Source organism: Equus asinus, chromosome 10 (genome assembly GCF_041296235.1).
Source record: "Equus asinus isolate D_3611 breed Donkey chromosome 10, EquAss-T2T_v2, whole genome shotgun sequence".
Classification (NCBI taxonomy): Eukaryota; Metazoa; Chordata; class Mammalia; order Perissodactyla; family Equidae; genus Equus; species Equus asinus.
The window spans coordinates 59437278-59463757 of record NC_091799.1 but is presented as its reverse complement, the minus strand read 5'-3'; the positions used below and the strand labels follow the sequence as shown (position 1 = coordinate 59463757).

General features: G+C 33.8%; 1 protein-coding gene across 1 annotated transcript in view; it reads right to left on the bottom strand.

Moving 5' to 3' along the window:
• ADAMTS6 (ADAM metallopeptidase with thrombospondin type 1 motif 6) overlaps window positions 1-26480 on the bottom strand; it is a 311245-nt gene that overhangs the window by 156405 nt on the left and 128360 nt on the right. Inside the window, exons 7-8 of the mRNA XM_070519576.1 lie at window positions 20367-20410; window positions 15798-15903 (exon numbers count right to left, since the gene is read on the bottom strand). Coding sequence (XP_070375677.1) covers window positions 15798-15903; window positions 20367-20410 — 150 coding nt within the window. The remainder of the gene's footprint in view (window positions 1-15797; window positions 15904-20366; window positions 20411-26480) is intronic.

Sequence of the window (26480 nt, the reverse complement as noted above, 5' to 3'; positions counted from 1 at the left end):
CCCCAAGCCACCCAGTGGCAGTAGGTGGAATCTATGATCAGATAATACCACTATGAAAAGGAATAAATCCAATCCATCAAATAGTATGAAGAGGTATATTAATACTCCCCACCAGAAGGAAAAAGACAAACACCCAGAAATCAAACCTGAAGGCACAGAAATTTACAATGTAAATGAGAGAGAATTCAAAATAGCTAATCTAAAAAAAACTCAATGAGTTGCAAGAAAACTCAGAGGGACAGTTCAATGAAATCAGGAATAAAAATAATGAACAGAGGAAATTCTTCACAAAAGAGACAAACTATAAAGAAAAAAGCATTCAGAAATGTTGGAGATGAAAAAAAATAACGAATGAGATAAAGAAAAATCTGGAGTCCTTAAATAAGAGAGCTGACATTATGGCAGATGGAATCAGCAATTTAGACAACAGAAATATACAAATGCTTCAGAGGGAGGAGGAGACAGAAATAAGACTAAAAAGAAATGAAGAAATTCTCCAAGAAGTATCTAACTCAATTAGGACAAACAACATAAGAATATAGATATTCCAGAGGGAGAAAAGTTTTTCTTTCTGAAAAAGGTGTTTCTTGCTGAAAAAGCAGAGAGCTTTTTCACAGGAATAATAGCTGAGAACTTCCAAAACCTGGGGAATAAGCTGTAATTACAAGTAAAAGAAGCTAATAGAACCCCTAATTTCATCAATGTAAATGGATCTTCTCCAAGGCATGTATTAGCAAAACTGACAAAAGTCAATGACAAAGAAAAAATATTGAGGGCAGCAAGGCAGAAGAAAATAACATACAAAGGATCCCCTATCAGCCATTCAGTGGATTTCTTAGCAGAAACCTTACAGGCTAGGAGAGAGTGGAATGATATATTCAAAGTTCTGAATGACAAAAACCTTCAGGAAAGAACACTCTACTCAGCAAAAATATCCTTCAGATATGATGGAGAAATAAAAACTTTCCCAGATAACCAAAAGCTGTAGGAGTTCATTGCGACAAGTCCCCCCCTAAACACACAAGAAGTGATCAAGAAGGTCCTTATATCTGAAAAAAAAAGAAAGGGTTTAGAAAGACTTGAGCAAGGAGATAAATAGGTAGACAAAATCAGAAAATTGCAGATCTCTATCAGAACAGCTTAGCAAACACTTAATTATACAAAAGGAAGGAAAACATCAAGAATAACTACAATCACTTCATTTTAACCAGAAACTCATAACACAAAATGGAATAAGTTGTGACAATAACTTAGACAATAACTTAGGGGAAGAGGAAAGGGATGGGACCTGCTTAGACTAAGGAAATAAGAGGCTATCAGAAAATGGACTATTTCACCTAGGAGATCTTTTATATAAACCTCATGGTAAACACTAGACAAATAATCAGAACAGAGACACAAATGATAAATACAGAGAAAACTGAGAAAACCATCATAGAGAACCACCCAACTGAATTGGCAGTCTGAAATACACAGGACAAGAATCAAGGGAAATATAGAACAACAAGAAAACAAGTGATAAAATGGCAGTATTAAGCCCTCATATATCAATAATCACTCTAAATGTAAATGGATTGAATACTCCAATAAAAAGACACAGATGTGGGATGGGTTAAAAAAGAAGCCCCAACAATGTGCTGCCTCCAGGAAACATATCTCAGCTGTAAAGACAGACTCAGAGTGAGGGGGTGGAAGATGATATTCCAAGCTAATGGCAAACAAAAGAAAGCAGGTGTTGCCATCCTTATATCAGATAAAGTAGACTAGAAGATAAAAAAGGCAATGAGTAACAAAGAGGGGCAGTACATAATGATAAAAGAGATACTCCACCAAGAGGAAATAACACTTATACATATATATGCACCTACCACACGAGCACCAAAGTAGGTAAAGCAACTATTAACAGACCTAAAAGTAGATATTAACAACAGCACAATAATATTAGGGGACCTGAACACCCAACTTACATCAATGGGTAGATCATCTAGACAGAAAGTCAACAAGAAATAGTGGAATTAAACAAAAAACTAGACCAGATGGACTTAATAGATGTATATAGAACACTCCACCCACAAACAGCAGAATACACATTCCTCTCAAGTGCAAATGGAACACACTCAGAGACAGACCATATGTTAGGAAACAAGGCAAGCCTCAATAAATTTAGGAAGACAGGACTCATGTCGAGTATCTTTTCTGACAATGATAGTATGAAACTAGAAATCAACTACAAGAAAAAAGCTAGGAAAGCAACAAATATGTAGAGACTAAATAACATGCTACTGAACAACCAAAAGATCACTGAAGACATTAAAGAAGAAATCAAAAAATACCCGGAGACAAATGAAAATAAAATTACAATATACGAACTTACATAGGATGCAGCAAAAGTGATCCTAAGGGGGGAATTCATAGCAACACAGGCTCCCTTAGCAAGCAAGAAAAATCTCAGCTAAGCAATCTTAAACTACACCTAACAGAATTATAAAAAGAAGAACAAACAAAGGCCAAGATGAGCAGAAGGAGAGAAATAAGAAAAATTAGAGCAGAAATAAATGAAATTGAAACCAAAAAAACAGTAGAAAGGATCAATGAAACTAAGAGGTGGCTCTCTGAGAAGATAAACAAAATGACAAACCCTTACCCAGACTCACTAAGAAAAAAAGAGAGAAGGCTCAAATAAATAAAATTAGAAATGAAAGAGGAGACATTACAACAGAAATACAAAGGATTATAAGAGAATACTATAAAATCCATATGTCAACAAATTGGACAATCTAGAAGAAACGGATAAATTCTTAGACTCACACAACCTCCCAAAACTGAATCAAGAAGAAAGAGAGAATATGAATAGACCAATCACAAGTAAAGAGAGTGAAACAATAATCAAAAACCACCCAAAAAACAAAAGTCCAGGACAAGATGTCTTCTCAAAAAATGAGGAGTAAAAAAAATAATCATCTTAATAGATACTGAGAAAGCATTTGACGAGATCTAACACACAATTATGATTAAAAACTCTCAATAAAATGGGTATAGAAGGAAACTACCTCAATATAATAAAGGCCATACATGGCAAACCCACAACCAACATCATACTCAATGGGAAAAACTGAAAGCCATCCCTCTGAGAACAGGAAGAAGACAAGGGTGCCCACTCTCACCACTCTTATTCAACATAGTACTGGAGGTTTTGGCCCAAGCAATGAGTCAAGAAAAAGAAATAAAAGGTATCCAAACTGGCAAAGAAAAAGAGAAATTCTTGCTGTTTGCAGATGACATGATTTTATATGTAGAAAACCCTAAAGAATCCATCTTAAAATTATCAGAAATAATCAACAACTACAGAAAAGTTGCAGGGTACAAAATCAACTTACAAAAATCAGTTGCATTTGTATATTCTCATAATGAACTAACAGAAACAGAAGTCAAGAATACAATCCAATTTACAATCTCAACAAAAAGAATAACATATCTAGGAATAAATTTAACCAACGAGGTGAAAGATGTATTCAAGGAAAACTATAAGACATTACTGAAAGAAATCAATGATACATAAAGAAATGGAAAGTTATTCCATGAACATGAATTGGAAGAATACACACAGTTAAAATGTCCATACTCCCTAAAGCAATCTACAAATTCAATGCAATCCCAATCAGAATCCCCATGCTATTCTTTGTGGAAACAGAATAAAGAATCCTAAAATTCATATGGGGCAACAAATAGCTAAAGCAATCCTGAGAAAAAAAACAAAGTTGGAGACATCACAATCTCTGACTTCAAAATATACTACAAAGCTACAGTAATCAAAACAGCATAGTACAGGTACAAAAACAGACACACAGATCAATGGAACAGAATTGAAAGCCCAGAAATAAAATCACACATCAATGGACACCTAATCTTCAATAAAGGAGGTAAAAACATACAATCTCTTGCATTGAAGGAAAATCTCTTCAATAAATGGTGTTGGGAAAAACGATGGCAGGAAAACTGGACAACCACTTGCAAAAGAATGAAAATAGACCATTATCTTTCACCATACATACAGACAGCTAATCTTTGACAAAGGTGCTAAGAACATACAATAGAGAAAAGATAGTCTCTCCAATAAATGGTGTTGGGGAAACTGAACAACCACATGCAAAAGAATGAAAGTGGACCATTATCTTTTGCCATACACAAAAATTAACTCAAAATGGATCAAAGACTTGAAGGTAAGACATGAAAACATAAAACTACTAGAAGAAAATATAGGCAGTACACCCTTTGACATCAGTCTTAGAAGCATCTTTTTGAATACTGTGTCTACTCGGACAAGGGAAACAAAAGAAAGAATAAACAAGTGGGACTTCATCAGACTAAAGAGCTTCTGCAATGCAAAGGAAACCAGGAACAAAATGAAGACAACTCACCATCTGGGAGAAAATATTTGCAAATCATATATCCAACAAGGGGTTAATCTTCAGAATACATAAAAACTCACAGAACTGAACTACAAAAAAAACAACTGATTAAAAAGTGGGCAGAGGATATGAGCAGACATTTTCCCAAAGAAGATATACAGATGGCCAACAGACACATGAAAAGATGTTCAACATCTCTAATCATCAGGGAGATGCAAATCAAAACTACACTTAGATATGACCTTACACCAGTTAGAATGGCTATAATCACCAAGACAAAAAATTACAAATGTCAGAGAGGATGTGGAGCAAAGGGTATGCTCATACACTGCTGCTGGGAATGAAAACTGGTGCAGTCACTATGGAAAACAGTACGGAGATTTCTCAAAAAATTAAAAATAGAAATACCATATGAACAACCTATCCCACTACTGGGTATTTATCCAAAGAAATTGAAAGCAAAAATTCAAAGAGACTTATGCACCCCTATGTTCATTGCAACATTACTCACAATAGCCAAAACGTGGAAGCAACCCAAGTACCCATCAACTGATGAATTGTTAAAGAAGATGTGGCATATACATAGAACGGAATACTACTCAGCCATAAAAAGGACAAAATTGTCCCATTCGCAAGAACATGGATGGACCTTGAGGGTATTTTTTTAAGTGAAATAAGCCTGACAGAGAAAGACAAACACCATATGATTTGACTCATAGGTGGAAGATAAGCAAATACATGGATAAAGAGAACAGATTAGTGGTTACCAGAGGGAAAGAGGGTTGTGGGGTGGGAATAAGGCGTAAAGGGGCACATATATATGGTGACTGACAAATAATAATGTACAACTGAAATTTCACAATGTCACAAACTATTGTGACCTCAATAAAATAAAATAAAAATCATTAAAAAAAACCCCACGTCAATTGAAATTATCCCTTCAGAGGGCAAAAAGAAAAAAAAATGAAAAAGAGCGAAGAAAGCCAAAGTGAATTATTGGATACCATTAAAAGAAACTATCTATGCATTATTGGAGACTCAAAAGAAAAGGGAGAGAAAGGGGCAGAAAGCTTATACACATAGAAATACTGGATAATAACTTCCCAAATCCTCAGATGGATTTAATGAACTTCCAAGTTCATTAAGCTTATAGGAGCCCAAATAGTTTCAACCCAAAAATATCTTCTCTAGGACAAATTATAATAAAACTGTCTAGGGGCCAGCCCAGTGGTGTAGTCATTAAGTTCACATGCTCTGCTTCAGCAGCCTGGGGTTTGCAGGTTTGGATCCCAGGCACAGACCTACACACTGCTCATCAAGCCATGCTGTAGTGGCATCCCACATATGAAATAGAGGAAGACTGGCATAGATGTAGTTCAGGGGCAATCTTCCTCACACACACACACACACACACAAATAAAAATAAAACAAAATTTACTTTTAAAAAAACTGTCTAAAATCAAAGACAGAATTTCAAAAGAAGCAAGAAAAAAAATTCTTCACTTACCAGGGAACCCCCATAAGGCTATCAGCAGATTTCTCAGCAGAAATCTTGCAACTAGGAGAGAGTGGGATGATATATTCAAACTGCTGAAAGAAAAAACAACCAACCAAGAACGCTTTACCTGGCAAAGACATCCTTCAGAAATGAAGGAGTGATGAAGACTTTACCAGACAAAAAAAAAACTGAGGGAGTTCATCACCACAAGACCTGCCTTACAAGATATACATAAAGGAGGTATTCAAGCTAAAATAAAAAGATGCTAATAATAAGATGCTGATAAATAATATGAAACATATAAAAATAGAAAACACATTGGAGAAGGTAAATATATAGTCAAATTCCGAATACTCAAATACTGTAATATGGTTGTGTGTTAATCACTTAATCCTAGCACAAAGGTTAAAGAAATAAAATATAAAAATAACTATAGCTACAATAATTTGTTAATTGATAGACTATATAAAAAGATGTAAATTGTGACATTAAAAATATAAAATATGGGGGGAATAAAAGGGTAGAGTATTCATATGCATCAAAGTTAGGTTGTTATCAGGTTAAGATAATTATATCTATAATATAATTTATGTAAGGCTTATAGTAATCACAAAGCAAAAACCTACAGTAGATATGCAAAAGATAAAGAGAAGGGAATCAAACCATACCACCACAGAAAATCACCAATTCACAAAGGAAGACAGCAAGAGAGGAAGAAATAAATTACAAAGCAGCTAGAAAAAAATTAATAAAATGGCATTACTAAATCATTACCTATCAATAATTACTTTAAATGTAAAAAGATTAAATTTTCCAATCAAAAGACAGAGTGGTTGAATGAACAAAAAAGTAACACTCAACCATAAGCTGCCTACAAGAGACTCACCTCAGGTTTAAGAACACATGTGAAGAGATAGAAAAAGATATTTCATGACAATGTAAACTAAAAGAGACCAGAGGTAGCTAAACTTATACCATACAAAAAAGACTTTAATTCAAACTGTAACGAGAGACAAAGTAGGTCATAAGTATAATGATAAAGGGCTCAATTCATCAAGAGGATATAACAATTACAAGTATTTATGCACCCAATGTTGGAGCACCTAAACATATAAAGCAAATACTAACAGAACTGAAAGGAGAAACAAACAGCAATACAACAATAGTTGGGACTACAATACCCCACTTTCAACAACGGCTAGATCATCCGGACAGAAAATCAAGAAACACTGGGAACTGAACTACACTTTAGATCAAATGGACCTAAAAGACATATATAGACATTCCAGCCAATAACAGCAGAATACACATCTTCTCAAGTGCACAAAGAATATTCTCTAGGATAGATCATGCAATACGTCAAAATGCAAGTCTTAACAAATTTAAGAAGACTGAAATCATATCAAGTCTCTTTTCTGACCACAATAGTATGAAACTAGAAATCAACAACAGAAGAAAAGCAGGAAAATTCACAAACACATGGTCATTAAACACCACACTACTGAACAATCAATAAGCCAAAGAAGAAATCAAAAGGGATATCAAAAGCTATCTTGAGGTAAAAGTAAATGGAAACACAACATATCAAAACTTATGGTACACAGCAAAAGCAGTCCTAAGAAGGAGTTTATAGTGATAAACACCTACATTAAGGAAAAAAAAGATCTCAAACAGCCTAAATGTACGCCTAAAAGAACTAGAAAAAAAAGAACAAAATAAGCCCAAATTTCACAGTAGGAAGAAAATAACAAAGATGAGAGCAGAAATAAATGAAACAGACTAGAAAAATAGGAAAGATCAATACAACAAAGGCCTAGTTTTTTGAAAAGATAAACAAAACTGACAAACCTTTAGATAGACTAACTAGAAAAAAGAAAACAAATAAATAAAATGGGAAATGAGAGAGGTACATTACAGTGGATACCACAGAAACACAAGGATCATAAGAGACTACCTTGAACAATTATACATCAACAAATTGGATAACCTAGAGGAAATGGAAAAGTTCCTTGAAACATACAACTTACCAAGACTGTGATGAAGAAATAGAAGTTCTGAACAAACCAATTAACAACTAAGACTCATCGGTAATCAAAAACTTCCCAACAAAGAAAAGCTCAGGGCCAGATAGATTCACTAGTGAATTCTACCAAACATTTAAAAAATTAATGCCAATCCTTCTCAAACCCTTCCAGAAAAATTGAAGAGGAACAAACACACCCAAATTCATTTAACAAGGCCAGCATTACCCTGATACCAAAGCCAGCAATGGCTAAGGATACTACAAGAAAAGAAAACTACAAGCCAATATCCTGATGAATATAGATGCAAAAGTTCTCAACAAAATAGTGGCAAACCAAGTTTAAGAGCACATTAAAAGAATTCACATGCCATGAACAAGTAGGATTCATCCTTAGGATGCAAGGATGGTTCAACATATGCAAATCAAAAAATGTGGTACATCACATTAATAGAATAAAAGATAAATATCATACAATCATCTCAGTAGATGCAGAAAACACATCTGACAAAATTCAACCTCCTTTCAATATAAAAACTCTCAACAAAGTGAGTATAGAAGGAATGTACTTCAACATAATGAAGGTCATATCTGATAAGCCCTGAGGTAACATTATACTCAATGGTGAAAAGTTGAAAGATTTTCCTCTAAGATCAGGAACAAGACAAGGGTGTCTTCTCCACTCTTCAACATAGTGCTGAAAGTCCTAGCCAGACCAATCAGGCAATAAAAAGAAATAAAAGGCATTGCAAATCAGAAAAGAAGAATTAAATTGTCTCTGTTTGTGGATGACATGATCTTGTACATAGAAAATCCTAAAGACTCTGCCAAAAAAAGGTTAGAATATGAATTCAGTAAAGTTACAAGATACAAAATCAACATACAAAAATCAATTGTGTTTCTGTACACTAACAATGAACTATCTGAAAAAGAAATAAAGAAAGCAATTTCATTTACAACAGCATCAAAAATAATAAAATACAGATAGATAAACAATCCTAAAATTTGTGTGGAACCACAAAAGACCCAAAATAGCCAAAGTAATCCTAAGAAAGAACAAAGCTGGAGGCATCACACTTTCTGATTTCAGACTATATTACAAAGCTATAGTAATCAAGACAGTAATGTACTGGCATAAAAACAGACACAGAACAATGGAACAGAATAGGGAGAACCAAAAATAAACCTACAGATATATGGTCAACTAATATTTGAAAAAGGAGCCAAGAATACTCAGTGGGAAAAGGACAGTCTCTTTAACAAATGGTTCTGGGAAAACTGGACAGTCCCATGCAAAAAGAATGGATTTGGACACATCTTTCACCACTCACAAAAAGTAACTCAAAACGGATTAAAGAATTAAATGTAAGTCTTAAAACTGTAAAACTCCTAGAAGAAAACATAGGGAAAAGTCTCCTTGACAATGGTCTTAGAAATGATTATTTGGATATGACACCAAAAGCACAAGTAACAAAGTAAAAATAAACAAAAGTGGGATCACATCAAACTAAAAAGCTTCTACACAGCAAAAGAAATGATCCACAATATGAAAAGGCAATGTAAAGATTGGGAGAAAATGTTTGCAAACCACACATCTGATAAGTGGTTAATATCCAAAATATATAAGGAATTAACACATCTCAATAGCAGAAAAAAAATCCAATTTAAAAATGGGCAAAGGACCTGAATAGACGTTTTTCTAAAGAAGACATACAAATGGCCAACAATTACATGAAAAGATGCTCAACATCACTTTTTATCAGGGAAATGCAAATCAAAACCACAAGGAGATATCACCTAACACCTATCAGAATGACCGTTATCAAAAAGACAAAAAATTAGTGCTGATGAGGATGTGGAAAAAAGGGATCCCTTGTGCACTGTTGGTGGATATGTAAATTGGTGCAGCCAAAATGAAAAACAATATGGAGGTTTCTCAAAAAATTAAAATTCAAACTACCATATGCTCCAGCAATTCCACTCTGGTTATAGGTTTGAAGGAAATGAAATCACTATCTCAAAGAGATATTTGCTGTCCCTATGTTCATTGAAGCATTATTTACAAAAGCCACAATGTGGAAACAACGTAAGTGTCCATCATTGGATGAATGGTAAAGAAAATGTGGCATATATATATACAATGGAATATTATTTAGTCATAAAAAAAGAAGGAAATCCTGCCATTTGCGATAACATGGATGAACTCTGAGGGCATTGTGGTAAGTCAAATAAGTTACAGAGAAAGATAAATGTATGATATGATATCAATTATATGTGGAATCAAAAAAAGCCAAACTCATAGAAACAGAGAGTAGATTGGTGGTTGCCAAGGGGTGAGATATCAGGGGGGAGATGTTATTCAAAGTGTACAAACTTCCAGTTATGAGATAAGTTCTAGGATCTCATGTAAAACACGGTGACTTAGTTAATAATACTGTATTGTATACCTGAAAGTTACTAAGAGAATGAATCTTAAATGTTCTCAACACACACACACACGAAAGGTAATTTTATGATGTGATGGATACGTTAACTAACCTTATCATGGTAATCATTTCGCAATATATACGTGTATCAAATCATCATGTTGTACACCTTAAACTTATACAATGTTATATGTCAATTATATCTCAATAATGCTGAAAAAAAGAGGAGAAAACACAAATTACAAATATCAGGAATGAATGGTGGAACATCATTATTTATATTACAGACATTTAAAAAGACAATAAGAATATTATGAGCAATTGTATTATAATAAATTTGACAATTTAGCTAAATAGTCTAATACTTTGAAAGATATAAATTAACAAAAAAACACGAAAGATTTAGATAATATGCTATCCTATATCTAATAAAGAAATTAAATTATTAATTAAAAACCTTCACACAAAGTAAATTCCAGGCTCAGATGGTGTTATTGGTGAATTCTATCAAACATTAAAAAAAAATAATAACATCAACCTTACATACACAAACTTCCAGAAAATAGAACACTTTCTGATTCAATTTATAAGACTAACTTTATTCTGATACGAAAACTACACAAAGACATTAAAAGGAAACTACAAACCAATCAATTTTTTTAAACAAATTGTGTTGAAATAACTGTATATTCATATGGGGGAAAAACGGAATCTCAACCCTTACCTCATACCATACATAAAAATTAACTCAAAATGGATCACAGATCCAAATATAAAAGCTAAAAGTATAAAATTCTAGATGAAAATATAGGAGAACATTTTCATAGTCTGGAAGGAGGCAATGATTTCTTAGGGCACAAAAAGTATAAACCATAAAAGAAAACATTTAAATTAGACCTCATCAAAATTTTAAAATTCTGCTTTTCACAAGACACCATTAAAAAATGAATGGTAAGCAATAGACTTGGAAAAAATATTCACATTATGTCCATATGATGAAGACTTTTACCTAGAATATACTGAGAACTCTTAAAATTCAATAAGAAGAAAACTCTTCAATTTAAAAACATGGGAAAAGGATTTGGATAGACATTCAAAGAAGATATATGAATGACAAGAAAGCACATGAAAAGATGCTCATCATAACTAACATCATTATTTATCAGAAAACAGATGATCAACAAATTAAAACTACAATGAGATAAGACTAAAATGCATAATAATTGCTAAAATCAAAAAGACTTAAAACAATAAATGTCTGTGAGGATCTGAAGTAATCAGAACTCTCATAGACTGCTAGTGGGAATGCAAAATGGTATACCCACTTTGAAAAACAGTTTTTTTATTATCAAGTTAAATGAACACATACCATACTACCAGCAGAACCACCCAAGAGAAATGAAAGCATATGCCCATACAAATACTTGTACATGGAAGTTCGTAGCAGTTCTATTCATAATAGCCCAAAACTAGAAACAACCTAAAATGTGATATGTGCTATTGTGATGAGGAATACTATTCAGAAAAAAAAGAATTACTGATAGACACAACCACATGGATGAATTTCAAACACATAGTACTGAGGGAAAAAAGCTAAACACAAAAGAGTACTCACTATATAAGTCCACTTAAATGAGACTATATAGAAAAGACAAGTCTAATCTATAATGATACAAAGTAAATCTGTGATTGTCTGGGGCCAAGGAAAGGGGGAGGAAGGTGGAGATTGAAGAACCAGGGGACTTTTTCAGGTAATGGAAATGGAGCTATCTTGATTGTGGTGGTGGTCAAATGGTTATATACATTTGTCAAAACTTATTGAACTGTACACAAAAATGAATGCATTTTCATTATATGTAAATTATACTTAATGTTTTAAAATATACTCATGGAAAAGCGAACTCTTCCAGAAAATGGAATATTTCTTAACTCATTTTCTAAGACTAACATTATTTTGATACCAAAACTGGACAAAGGTGTTAAAGTCCCAAATATCTTAGTGTGTGCTTATTGTTAGCCTTCTATTATGAAAACACAGCATTGATCAAGCACTTAAAGACACTTACGTACTTGCAGCTGGAGAAGGGAAGTTTGGATGAAAGAAAACAGCAGTAAGAGCCTCCTAACAGAGATATCCTAATTTACCATTTTATCCCGAAGTCTTCCACATTTCTCCTTTTTTAAAAAACTCATCTCCTAACCAATCTTCTATAAAAAGTATATCCCTATTGATAAGACAAAACACTGATACTGATTTCCAAAGCAAGACTGATATACTCCCGCAGCTTTCAATACAACTTTTAATACTTTAAATTCTCTCAAAATTAGTTACAGTCTACTCAATCACTATTAATTAATAAACGAGTTGTCACTTCTAAACGCTTTATGATCTTAAGACATTCTTTTTTGTGAAAAAAATTGGACATATATAATAGTAGAAAGAGTAGCATAATGAACTCCCATCCACACACCAAGATTATAAAGTTCTACATGTTGTTATTCTTGCTTTATTTTTCTCTTCTTTCCTCCTTTTTTTTAAAAGCAAATCTCAGACATCCTGTCACTTCAGTCCTACATATTTCAATATGTATTCTAAAAAATATGAATCTTTTTTTTTTTTTTTGGTGAGGAAGATTGTCACTGAGCTAACACCTGTGCCAGTCTTCCTCTATTTTGTATGTGGGATGCCACCACAGCATGGCTTGATGAGCAGTGTGTAGGTCCACACCCAGAATACAAACCCACATACCCTGAGCCACTGAAGTGGAATGCACAAACTTAACCACTATGCCACCAGGCCAGCCCCCAAATCTTTTTAAGATTATTTATTTTTGTAAAGTGTAGTATTAGATAGCTTTCTCAACATACTAGAAGTCTGGCTGAATCTTGTTACCCCTCTTCAACATCAGAATTTTTTCAACTTCTGAAATCTATGGCAACTACATAAGTAATAAGAAAAAACTCTTTCAAGGAACATTCTTTTCTATAAGATTTCATTAGGCACCTTTGGCTTACAGTCTCCATTAAAGCTAGATATGTCATTTAAACAGAGGATAAACCTCAATTTTTCATTTGACAAGGAAACTAATTTCTTGTTTTCACAAAGGCATGGAGAGAAATAAAAGTGGTCACTAAGTTCTAGACAAAGAAAAAAGTCATCCCATAGCTGTATAATACAGATATTATATCCCTACACAAGTATACACTGAGTGCAAAAGTATATTTTCCACCATTGGAAGAAAGGTAGAAAATATTCACACAGTCTAGTGACTCAGGAGGGGCACTTCTCAGTAATTCCTGGTCACATGTTCTCCACTGTGATCAATCTGCAGATATCACCACATCATTCAACGTCAGTCCTACTAAATGATAAAAATTTAAAAATTCAGTATACCTTATCTGAAAAGCATACTTGATATATTTCCCATGGCTATTGCTTTGTTTCGGGAAGAAAGAGCACTATATTTTAATGACATGAGTTGTACCACAATTGACTTGCTAAGTTCCTTAAAGCTAAACCCTAAGATCTTAAAAGGAAGTAAAGATTCTTCATCCATAAAAGAGATTTTTCCCTAACTGACCAAATTATAATCTGACATATTGAAACAGATAGTATGTAAACACATCCTGCCTAGTTGTCTGGGAAAAGACGTAGAAGGGGACAATGCCATAGTAATCAACTGGACATGGAAAGCAAGCCAATTTTTAGTCTGTCAAATAACATTTTTGAAGGGCAGCATTTCTTCTGACTCTCAGTATAAAGGATTCTGCGGATTCCCCTCCCCCATTTTTAACTCTCACACTATCAAACAGGAATTAGCTGTGAAATAGAGTTACTCCAAGGCACATTAATCTTAAGAGACATTCTACTTCTCTTTCATAATTCTTCTACATAAGGTACAAATCATTCATCTTAGGAAGAATTAAAAGGAATTACCCATAAGGCTGACAAAAATATCTAGGAAGCCTGGGAGTAGCCCAGTTAGAATCTTAATAAAAGATACAAAGAGCAATAAACCCTCACCTCGGCTATTTAAGCAAATACAAGAATGGGACTTATAATACATATACTGACATTGATCAACTTGTGACTGCATGAGGTAACAGTACTCTCATACACACATTATTCATCCACTGTATGTTACTTGTCCTAACCTTTCAATTTAATTAAATCTTACAGAACCTATTAAATTCAGTCTGGTTGCATAAGATTATGACAGTCATTAATGAGCCAGATTTTTAAGTGAGTTGATGATTGACTGGTTAAGAGAGCTTTTCCCTTTTGTTCCCCTGCTGTTTATTGCAATGGAAACTAGAATACCAATATTTTTAGGACTTCATTAAAAGTGTAATACTGACTTTTCCCTGTGTATGAACCACGTCAGATTTGAAACTTGCTAGTTACTTAAATTTACACATAAATCAATACCAATTTGGTAAAGTTTAAATTGCAATTTTCAAAATAATGCAACAGACTGACCCAACTTAACTCTCCACTTCGGAAAAAAAAAAAAGCTGAACTACAGATTTATCTCAGGAATGACCTCTGAGGCAAGTGTATAATAAACATTCATTCTTATTTGTTCTTTTTTCCCCATCTATTTCTCTACCAAAAAGCAGACTGTAAAATGTAAAACTTAAATCATACAAATGTCAGGAGTTCTTGCAAATAGGCTGCTTGTTTTAGTTAAAAATGTTTAACTATCATTTAAAGTTTTCAAACTTCTCTCCCTCCACATGTGGGCAAACTTTTACATTTACTATTGCCTATTGTTTGAAACAAAGAAAGTAAGAGTTTTATTGCTATTAGGATGTGGGATGATGGGGGACCCACAGGATAGTTTTTGGCACAAATTTATTTAAAACAAATATTGAAAACTCCAGATCCACCTAAAAACGGGTGAGGATGATATCTCACTGCTTTTGCAACATTAGGTTTTTTTGTCAACGACATACAAGTATATCTAAAAAATACAAGTTCCATAGCAATGATTGCACAAGCCTTATGCTTGGAAAAGGTATGCTCACAGCTGTATGAAGAGTGAAAACTCAAGGAATAATTTATGGTAGTAGTGTCAATGATGATTTTAAAATATATATGTATTGTCACTTGAGGAAAAGAAAAATCATTAAACAATTTGACTTTGAGAAACAGTGTTGAGTAGACCATGCTAATGCTGACTCATTTCAAATGTATATAACAAAACTTAAGTGGGGTACAGTCACCACTCCAAGCACACTAATCATTGAATCAGAAAGATTATTTAACAACTCTCCAGTTCTTAAGATGATTTATCCCAATACTCAAATGATAACATTCTCTATTGAAATCAGACAAAAAGGCAGTAAAATATGGTTGAGCACAGGCGTTCCACACAGTAGTTATGAGTTGCTCAAAAGAGTGGAGTTCTAAAATTTATTTTGATTTTCTTAAACTCACTCACTTGTGACCAATCTCATGTGCAATGGTAAAAGCTGAACCCAGGCCAATGTCTTCATTAATGCTGCAGCTCCTTTCAGGCTCACACATTCCAGCCACAGAGGCCAAGCCTGAATAAACAGAAGGAGACACAAAGGGTCAAGCCAAGGTGTTTCAGTCTTAAAAAGCCCATACTTATAAATGCCTGGATTCTTTTTAATAACCTCCATGCACAGAAGGAGCAGTTGGCAAAAGGTTAACTTTCTAGTCATTTGCAAAATCACTGGGGGGAGTTTCACTTTGCCGGCTAGACATTAATATTTTTTGAACTGCAGTCAGTGCTGGAAAATGTCTAGACTAGGGGTTAGATTTATAAATTTTACTTCTGGTAACTTGGGACCACCTAGTAACTTGAGCCAGAAGAGGGAATTCAAGAAAGCATTTCTATTTTAACATTCTTCAGGCTGTAGAAAGCAAAATATATCGACATTATTTTTCTAAAGAGATCTGTTTAAGTTTAATGGGTTCATAAAAATATACAAGCAACTTTTTAGTTACCAAAAAAAAAAAAAAGAGAGAATCCCAAATGGTTTTTTAAAATGACATTTTTATAAAAACAAACATGAATGATTCAAAAGAAAAAGAACTGTAAAGATGAGAGGTTTTTGGATTTTTTTAATCTTCTGAAATTAGTCCTGATAGTGATGCAATAATTTCTTTAAGCATTTTAATGGGATGAAAGTCATTTACACATTCAGTGTAGCTCTCCCCTCTCCCATCCCCCTTCGATGACTTAGAGTTTTACTAATAAAGCAAAAGTTTTGGTGTTAATTCGCTGATTCTAGTGAAATGTTATGTTACTCAAGGTATTCTTCCCATGGGAATTTTAGTATACAGAAGATTTAACATTTACTTCCAGATGAACATCATGCTCTGTGAATTAGTATGCAACTTTAAAACAGTGCTTAGAAAAAATTTTTGTATGAAAGACAAAATGTCACATTTATAAGGAAACAATGCCAAATGATACTTCACACACATAGAGACAAAAATTATTTAAGAGAAACTAAAGTAAAGGTAGGAAAAAATTTCACATGTTAGTAGTCTACTATTGTCACTCAAATACTGAGAATTAACTTCCCACCAAAAGCAATTTCAATCCAATTCAATGACTATTTATTGAATGCAATAAACAATGTCCTCTGCTAGGTACAATTTCCCATTTGCACTAATTTTGAACAGTAGTAAAAGCTATTCAATTCATATTTTTACTGACAAGAAAGCTCTAGAAATTGTGTTTCTCCATATCTTCCAGTATAAAATATTGAAATAATAACCACATTGAAACAGAGTTGAGGTTAGTGCTCTATTTGGTAATACATTGTTTGTTTTTCCCACTGTTTTATGTGGAAGGGGAAGTTACAGAAGGGGTTTATTTCTGCCTCACAGTTATTATACAAATACTAGCGATACCCTTGTGCTGCCTGTCCATTCACTTAGAAGTCTTGGGACCTGAAGAAGAGGAAGTAAAAAGAGGGAATAATTGGGGCAAGACGACTTAATTTTGTGGTTAATCAAAAATATTTAACGTACCTTACTTTCAAATTCCACTGAGAGAAAGAGGGAGAGAGAGAGAAAGATTACAAAAAAAGTTTGCAGTACAGTATCTGCAGCTTAAGTATGTTAAACTATTGGGTTCAATATGGTTCTTGATATGGGAAAAATGAAGTCACTCTGAATACCATCTTCATTTTGAGCTTCATGAAATTTGGCTTAAAAAAAGAATTGCTAGAAAAATTATTGCTAAATTAACATTTCTTATATTTCCAAAAATACATTATCGCGTGGGTTAGCTTTTTGTTTGATGTTGTTGTTGTTGTTTGGTATGTGCCATGTGGCTGCATTTTTAGTTGAGAATTCTCAATGACTCCTCAAGGTGTATTTGCAACCACGGATTTACCGCCGCATCTGATATAAAATTGTTAGCTCTACTGAAAGAACAACTTAAGAAAGGACATATTTGGAAAATAACTACTACTTGTTGAAAATATAAAGGTAAATATTAACTAAAATAAAAGAATAATTTAGATACTAATGTATTTTCATAACCCCACACTATTTTCTGTATTCCTATAAAATTGAAGCTATCAAAGTTCTTATGTGTCATTGTGTTAATAGGGGTTTGATACTATTTGGGTCATTTAGATTTCCTCAGTTTGATGGCCACAGTTTGCACCCTTAAATCTATTTAGCCATGTTACAATTGGTCATCAGAAGTACTAAGCAGAAAATATGCAAGAATCGGCATAAAAATCAACATGAAAGTTACCAGAATGACCATTCAAAAAGAAATAACCTGATCAATTCTGTACTGATAATATATTTTCCACATATGATGGTAAACACATGTATAAATATGCAGTTCACTCAGTTTTCACCATGGGATAGTATAAAAATAATTTATAATGTTTTTTATTTGAAAAATAATTTATATTGAGCTTAAAAATGCATTGACATGTACCCAAGTATTAATGTATTGATTCTAGAAATTAGTAAACTATCAAAATTGGAACACATTATTTTGAAAAAAAATGAGAGTAGAGTAGGAAAATATCTCAAAGCTACTTTGGCAAAATGACAACAAAAGTACTAGGCAGTGTTATACTAACATCTCAAGGAAGAACATATCTCAATGTAAATAATCTACCTTCAAAAAGCAGAATAGAATATGTATAGATACAGATGTATATATCTGTGTATATCTATACATATTCATTTCCTCAAAATATATATACTAGAAAAATACAAGGTCTAGCCTGTACCTTCTTTGAGGTTTAGTGTGTATTGTACCTAAAATTGATTAAGCACTTAGTAAATGCTTACAGAATTTGAACAATAATAGAGGTGGGTCAGTTAAAGAGTGCATACAATTTCTACATTAAATAAGAATAAGAGTCCATTTATTATAGTACTCTTTATGAAACACCTTTATAGTTTCTTCCTTACATTATTTTAACAATATCCCTGCAGCATAAGGGCAGATATTACTACTACACCATAGATAAGGAAACTGAGGAAGAAAGGGCTAAATAAACTGTAAAATGTAACGCACTGAAACTGTCAAAGCCAGTTATTGTTTTCATTTCAAGGTCCCCTCCTTTGGATTACGTTGGTTTTGTTAACCTAAAACACTATGAAGAAAGTCTTTTTGATTTGAGCCTCTCAGCAAAGAGAGCTCTTTCTGCTTGTTAACTAGCAAACTTCTCCACCGTAATACTTGTTTATCATTGGCTAATTGGGATTTCTTCTCTTGCCATAAATCCTGAGGGAAATGGGGTAAGGGAAGCCTGGGAAGGCAGAGAAAAATTATCAAGAGAAATTTTAATCTCCGAAGAGATGTTTCACTGAATTCCTAAGGAATTTGGGTAACACTTTTTCTCCCACCTCATCCTTAAATGTGATCTTCCCAAAATTCTTATGAGGTGCATAGGACTAGATTTCATAACTATTCTTTTACAGATAAGAAAATTGAGACTTGCCAGAGAGAATTTGCCTTCAGTTGATTAACTTCTGAGTCTGTAAAATGTCTCTATGACACTAAAAATATTATTAGAAAAAAGTTCCTGTTTTTTAAATAACTCTAGTTGCTTAATAATTTAGTCTACTTGAAAGCTACTATTTTCCCCTACTTGTATTTGCAGTTAACTTTTTTTTTTAAGACTTTATTTTTCCTTTTTCTCCCCAAAGCCCCCCGGTACATAGTTGTATTGTATATTTTTAGTTGTGGGTCCTTCTAGTTGTGGCATGTGGGATACTGTCCCAGCATGGCCCAATGAGCAGTGCCACGCCCACACCCAGGATCCGAACTGGCAAAACCCTGGGCGGGTGAGACCCTGGGCCGCTAAACCAGAGGGCGCAAATTTAACCACTCGGCCACGGGGCTGGCCTCGTACAGTTAACTTTTAACCAGTATGAAGTTACGCTCCGGAACATAAGGGGAGTTTTTTTTAAATTCTAGAATACTACAGAAGTGTTTTTCACAAAACAAATGATATTGCGGGAGCACAAAAAAGATAATCCTGTCCTCTCCACCTCTGGCTATATTTTACAAAATTGCCCCTTTTTTGTTCATGTAATAAAAATTTCCAATAATATCTTAATTTATGGGGATATATGCTTTCCACAAAATTGTACCAAAAGAAGTACTGTTCTTAATGCCTCTCCTTTAAATAGCCCCCAGCCTTTTCTTCTTATCCTTTCCTAGCCTGAGATTTGAAGATGCTGGTTGCTTTCATCTGCTCTCAAACTCCTTGGTATTTTTGGAAAATACATTATAGAGATGGATTATATGAAAATGAATGGCAACTTTTGATTTATCATTATTGTTCAATGATTTTGAAGCAGCTTCTAAGTTGTTTTTAATCATCATTCTACGTGTTTCACGGTAAGTGACATATCCGCAAAGGTCAGGTTTAACAATTTATAGGAGTAATTTCAGATGTGCCAGAAAGGAAAATTACCAAATGAATAATAAAAGGTAAAGCCATTGACCAAAAAGACAATCTGAACTATCTTCCCTTTATAAAAAACTTACCCAGTGTTCCACAGGGCTTATTTTTATAAGTGCAGATATCATATCTATAGAGGAGAAAAAAGAGAGACGAAATTTATAATCTGATCAAATTTGTAAAATATTTTTGTATATTTATCACATTTCTGTCTTGGAACTCTGGTTGTCAGACCACAATCAGCGCAATTATGAGCAGCCAGCTGGAGTGCTGGCATTTTCAGCACTCTGGGGGACTCAGCCGGCTGCACTACACTCACAGCCTCTGGCTGCAAGCCAGTAGGACACCTGCCAGTAAGAAAGGAAGGTTAAAGTGGATTTTTGTAATCGTGAGTTCCATAAAATCATCTACCATACTGTTTTGAAGCTAGAATAGCTTGTCTACAGATTGCTACTGCTTCTACAAAAGCAAATGGGTGGCTTTTTATTCCCAAGCTCTTTTGAACCTGCTGGAATATTTTCTTATTATAGCCACAGATTGTATTTTATACTTCTGAGCTACAAGCACTATTTGGAGTTCCTTCGACTCTAACACAGATTCTTGTTTGTTTGTCTGTTTGTTTTTAAACAAAGAACTACTACAATACAGTAATGGGAATAAAATTGATATCACATAGTTTTCCTAGTTGTATACTAGCAATTGTGTGATTAACACAAATATTTTTTTCCTGCTTTTTTTTTCTCCCCAAATCCCCCTAGTATATAGTTGTATATTTTAGTTGTGGGTCCTTCTAGTTGTGGCATGTGGGACGCCACCTCCACATAGCCTAATGAGCAGTGCCATGTCCACATCCAGGATCCAAACCCTGGGCCGCCAAAGCAGAGCGTGCGAACTTAACCACTGGGGCTGGCCCCCAACACAAATATTTTTAAGTGACTTCACAAACAGCTAATCAAATAGCTCAACAGAAAGCTTGTCTAATGTTGGTCAGATTTATTCTAATGTGGTACTGCATTATAACTCAGTACAAAAGGTGGCGTCCATAAAGCAATGTTGCACATTTTAAAATACATTACATTTAGAATGCTAAATCAATATTGATGTGAACATTTATTTTAAGCATTTTTATAATATCCTCATAAACCAATCTTTAAAACCAAAAGTATTCAGAGTTTGTAAAGTAAGAATAAAAAAGAAATTTAAGAAGACTAAACATTTTTATTTGCCTATGTTTTATTCCAGAAACGAAAAGCTTTTCAGGTAAAAAACAAAATTTCACAAACTACAGGAAAATCTACGTTGTAAAAGTTTTCTTTTATTGTATATAAATAATGGCTAGTCCATATTATTGGGGGAAGGGGTTAGTAATTAATCTCATTTTTGTTCATCAGATCAAAATGTATGTCCAAGAAACAAATATTACAGTCAGCATATCACTGTGTTGTTGAACTCATTAAAATCCCTGGAGACTCCCTTTGCCTGTTTTTAGAATTTCAAACCCTTCATCTTGTTCACTTTACATTTGAGGAAACGGATTTCTCCTCTTGCATAACTTTCTCTTCTGACCAGTCACACAGTCATCCCCTCTCTTCTCTTGTAATTGGCAGGCATGAGATTGCAGTATCTGGTACACTCTTGAATGTAAGATATAGAGAGGGTACTTGGTGTGTTTACCAAAGCAACAGAAAGTATATTCTGGGTGTCACAATCAATTTATCTGTGATCATAGCCTGTAATGCCTATGACGTTACATAGACACAACCCACACCAGCAGGCTTCAAGAAAATGTAAACGAAGACTTTTCATGAGTAATGCAGACATAAATGTTTAAATGGAATCTATTTCCAAATCCCTAACTTTCATATGTGCCCTTTCCTACAACTGATGTGCCTGAGAATCCACCTGCAAGCCACCAGTGTTCCACTCCTCTTTTGCCTCTCATAATCGCCCTGTTTCTACTTTACAAAAAAGAAAGCATACTTCTCACCCATCCCAAACCTTGTTATGGTACATTGCTCCCCGGGTGTAAAAGTCTCCAGAGCATAATACAAAGGGATAACTCAAGAATGCAGTAATCCTGGAGGATAATCCCAATGAGCAAAGCAAGAAAAACTGAGGGGGATGATGCTTATTTCATCCTGGCAAGACTCTGTCTTTCTGCCAGTCTGACTGTTTATAAAATCAATATATAAGTCTATCTCACAATTAGAATTCAGAAGTGAGATGGTTGTCACGGAGTGTATTAACATGTACATTTGATCTAAAAAATGAAGTCAGGCTTGTTATTGACAGACAAGTCTGACTTAGCTAAGCAGTTTGGCAATGAGGACTGAGTTAGCCAACTAGATTAAATGGTGAACATTTTTCGTGACTGAATGAACTAGTCAGCTCCAAAGTTTTGACAGAATTTATTTAAAGCATATATACAGCATATAATATGTTTTTAACTATAGTCTCTGTAGCTACTTAAACTTAGGATAAAAAGTATTTTAGACATCAACTTTAAAATATGCAACGTGGCACACAATTTTTCAAAATTATTGTAGGAGGCAAATTAAGCAAAAAGCTTGAAGAACACAGACAAATACTATTTATATTGCTACCTCAAAACAGTCCTTTCTCATCTCCTCTCGTTGCTCTCATTTTGTCCACACATTTTATTTTACACTCATGATGAATATTATTTCAATTTGCCATGACTGCCCAAAATACCTACATAAAGGCTAAAGCTATCAACAAATGATGCAAGCTAAAGCATCTTAGACTAAGGTAATTCTATTTTCACTTTCTTCGTCTTTCCCCAATCCTCTAACATACTTGTATAATTCTCTATAAGACATTCTATAGGGAAAAGGCATGCCATTTTCTCTTGGTTTTTGCATTCAATTCACACTGTACCCCTCTCTATTCCATATTCACAGAAAGCAGTTATGATCTATGCATTTACCTTTGATACCAAGCACTGAAGAACATTTTTACATTCATTCTTTCAAAATATGGATTTGCTGAGCACCTATCATATGCTCAGGTATAGTGTCATATACTAGAATCTAAAGATGGATAAGTAAGTTAGTTGTGGTCTATTTGGGAAAAGACACATAAGCAGATAAGTGACAAAATAATGCAGAAAAACAATCAAATAAAATAAATGTAAAAATAAGTTAAACTTACACATAATAGAGCCAATACTTGTTAGCTATTATAATGACTATTATTGCCATAATTAAGTTATATACAAGATACTATGAAAATATAGAGCAAGGAGCAATTCCACAACAAAAAATTAGGAAATAGATTCATATAGGACATGATATCTGAAGACTTAGCCAGATAAAAAAGAAAACTAAAGACATTCCAAGCAGAGAACAGAACAATCAAAAGAACAGAATCTAGAAAGGGTACGGCACATGCAGGGAACTATGAGAAGTCCAGAGAGGCTGAACATGAATGTATACAAAATATCAGAAAATCAATTTAGAAATTCAATTTGGGGAGGGCAGAGTATTAATATTAGTTACCTTGAATGGCAAACCAGATTTGTTTTTTCCAAAATAGAAACTTAAAAATTAGTTGATATAGTAGGAAAGTTTTCTTTTTAAGTATATTTATGTGAGTGTGTATACAGATTGAGTTTGTATACAGATAAAAATCTGGGAGGATAACAATGAGTATAGAAGGAAGAGATGGGAAAGTAAGAAGAATATAATGATTTTTACTCCATTTTTTATATATATAATATATATGTATATATTTTTTATATATATATTCCCCAATATATAATATATACATATTTCTGTATAACTAACATTTAATCAGAAAGTATTCCAACTATGCCTGTTTCTGATGATGAACACAAGAGATAATTGATAATTAGTCTAATAAATGTTTAATAAATGTTGAAAATGTGTTTTTCATTGAAGAAAGAAATTAGTGGTGTTCCAGATCTGTAGATCAGCCAAAATATTTCAGAGACATATTTCAGAGACACAACAGCAACAGAATTCTGTCCTCAAAATATGTTCATGTATTTATTGAGTGCATTTTTCATGCAAAGTGTTGTCAGAGCACCTAAATAACAGACAGCTGGAACGTCTTCAAGCTTATAAAACGAGGACTATTAACTCTCTTATGCCTCCTTGTTTGTTTAATAAATAGGTGTATGCTTAATGGAATTTGATCTAAAACTCCCTTCATTATAACTGATAACAATACTCACTCACCAAACCCTAAGAGTTTGCTTGATCATATTAGCCTAGGTCAGTTTGAAACAATAAAAATTCCTGATTGATGAAAGGAAGAGGTGATATAGTAATAAGAAAAATAATTTACATGTGGCTATATCCACTATAATACATACTCCTAAAAGATTTCTCTTCTTTAGGCTATTATTATAATTGTGAGCAAGAGGAAGACTTCAGCCATGAATTAAAAACTTTACACGGTCTTATCCATGAATTACATAATATAGAATCAAATTGTAGTTATATAAAAATTAGGAATGATAAATCTAAAAAGCCTGTTTCTATTCAAGTTAAACTTCCTGAACTGTATTGATTTTCCACTTCAATAAAAATTGATTAATACAAATAAATTTTCATACCTTGATTGTGTGTGCTCACCCAACAATGTGTTACCTGTACATAACAAAATGTTCAGCACAAGTGCTGAGACATTAAAAAAGTTAAAAATTGCTTTAATTCAGTTTCTTTATATTTTTATAAACTTACTATTCTTTAACATTTTGCCTTTTTTAATTTCTCTTTTGTGTGTTATTTCTTATTTCACATATTCTCTCATAACTATTTTTCCTTCTTTTTCATGTATAAATTTCTGATTCTTTCCCTTCCTACAAACTATTCTCTTTGCAGTCAGTCTCATATTTCTACAAATGGTCAGAATCTTGAGAAGTTACCTAAATTCAAGCTATACTACACTTAAACCATGATTTCTCAAATTAAGTCAAGTATCAACCAGCTTATTTTAGTTCCTATATATATCTCTCAGTCTTCTCATGTCTTCCCTTCAAACATCATTTTTCAACAGTATGCCATGGTAATCCTCACAAACTTCACACTGCACGCCTTTCTTTCTCCTTACTTTCTCATTTTTACCTTGCATCAAATTTACTCTATATCCTATCAACGCTTCTCTGTCATACTATGATTTTGCCTTATTTTCCTCCAAAACTGAGTCACTTCAGGAAAAATTGCAAAGAAAAATAATGCAAGGAATCTTGTTTTAGCCTAAACATATGAATGGTGTGCTTTTAGGAATTATCTTGCCACGAAAATTGAACATAGAAGAGACTGAGGAAAAGGAGTTCCCCACTGTCCACTCTTAGCACTCTCTCAACAAATTAATCTCTACTAAATTTTGACCTCCAGATGTGGCAAGAGCCCCTAAACCTAGGCCTTTGGTCTAAACTACAGGCTAGGCTAAGAAGTACACTGGAGTCTTAAGAAGCAAGAGAAAAGCTGAAATATGATTAGAAAAGGTTCTCCGGCTTCTGAATTTGAACAGAAAGAACGCCTTATCAGGGCCAGCCCAGTGGCACAGTGATTAAGTTCGCGCTCTCTGCTTCAGCGGCCTGGGGTTCACAGGTTAGGATCCCGGACATGGACCTAGTGCTCCTCATCTAGCCACGCTGTGGTGGCATGCCACACAAAATAGAGAAAGATTGGTACAGATGTTAGCTCAGCAACAATCTTCCTCAAGCAAACAGAGGAGAATTGGCAACAGATGTTAGCTCAGGGCCAATCTTCTTCACAAAAAAACCCAAAAAACAAAAAAAATCCCACCTTATCACTGTGGTACCTTTTTCTGTTTTCTTTTCATAAAAGAATAATAGAGAACTCAGGGCAGATGAAAAAAGAAAAACTAAGAAACATGATCTTAGGGAATCTACATAAAGTCAGAAATCTAAAGGAAATCAGGGTTCTGCTTTTGGATGAGTAGATGAATGCACACATTGTCATTCTCTTACCCTAAATTCATACAATTGGATTGATGGAGCAAGATCAAAACCAGAGTTGGTTGAATATCTGTTACTATAACATTGGTATACTTACTTTTCCGCTGTAGATACTTTCAACTCTTTAATCTCCTAATCACTTTTGGCTGGGCATGGCTATCAGAAGAAACTGACGAAACAAATGATTAAGTCCCATTTTAAGGTCTGCAAAATAGAGCACTGCCTTACT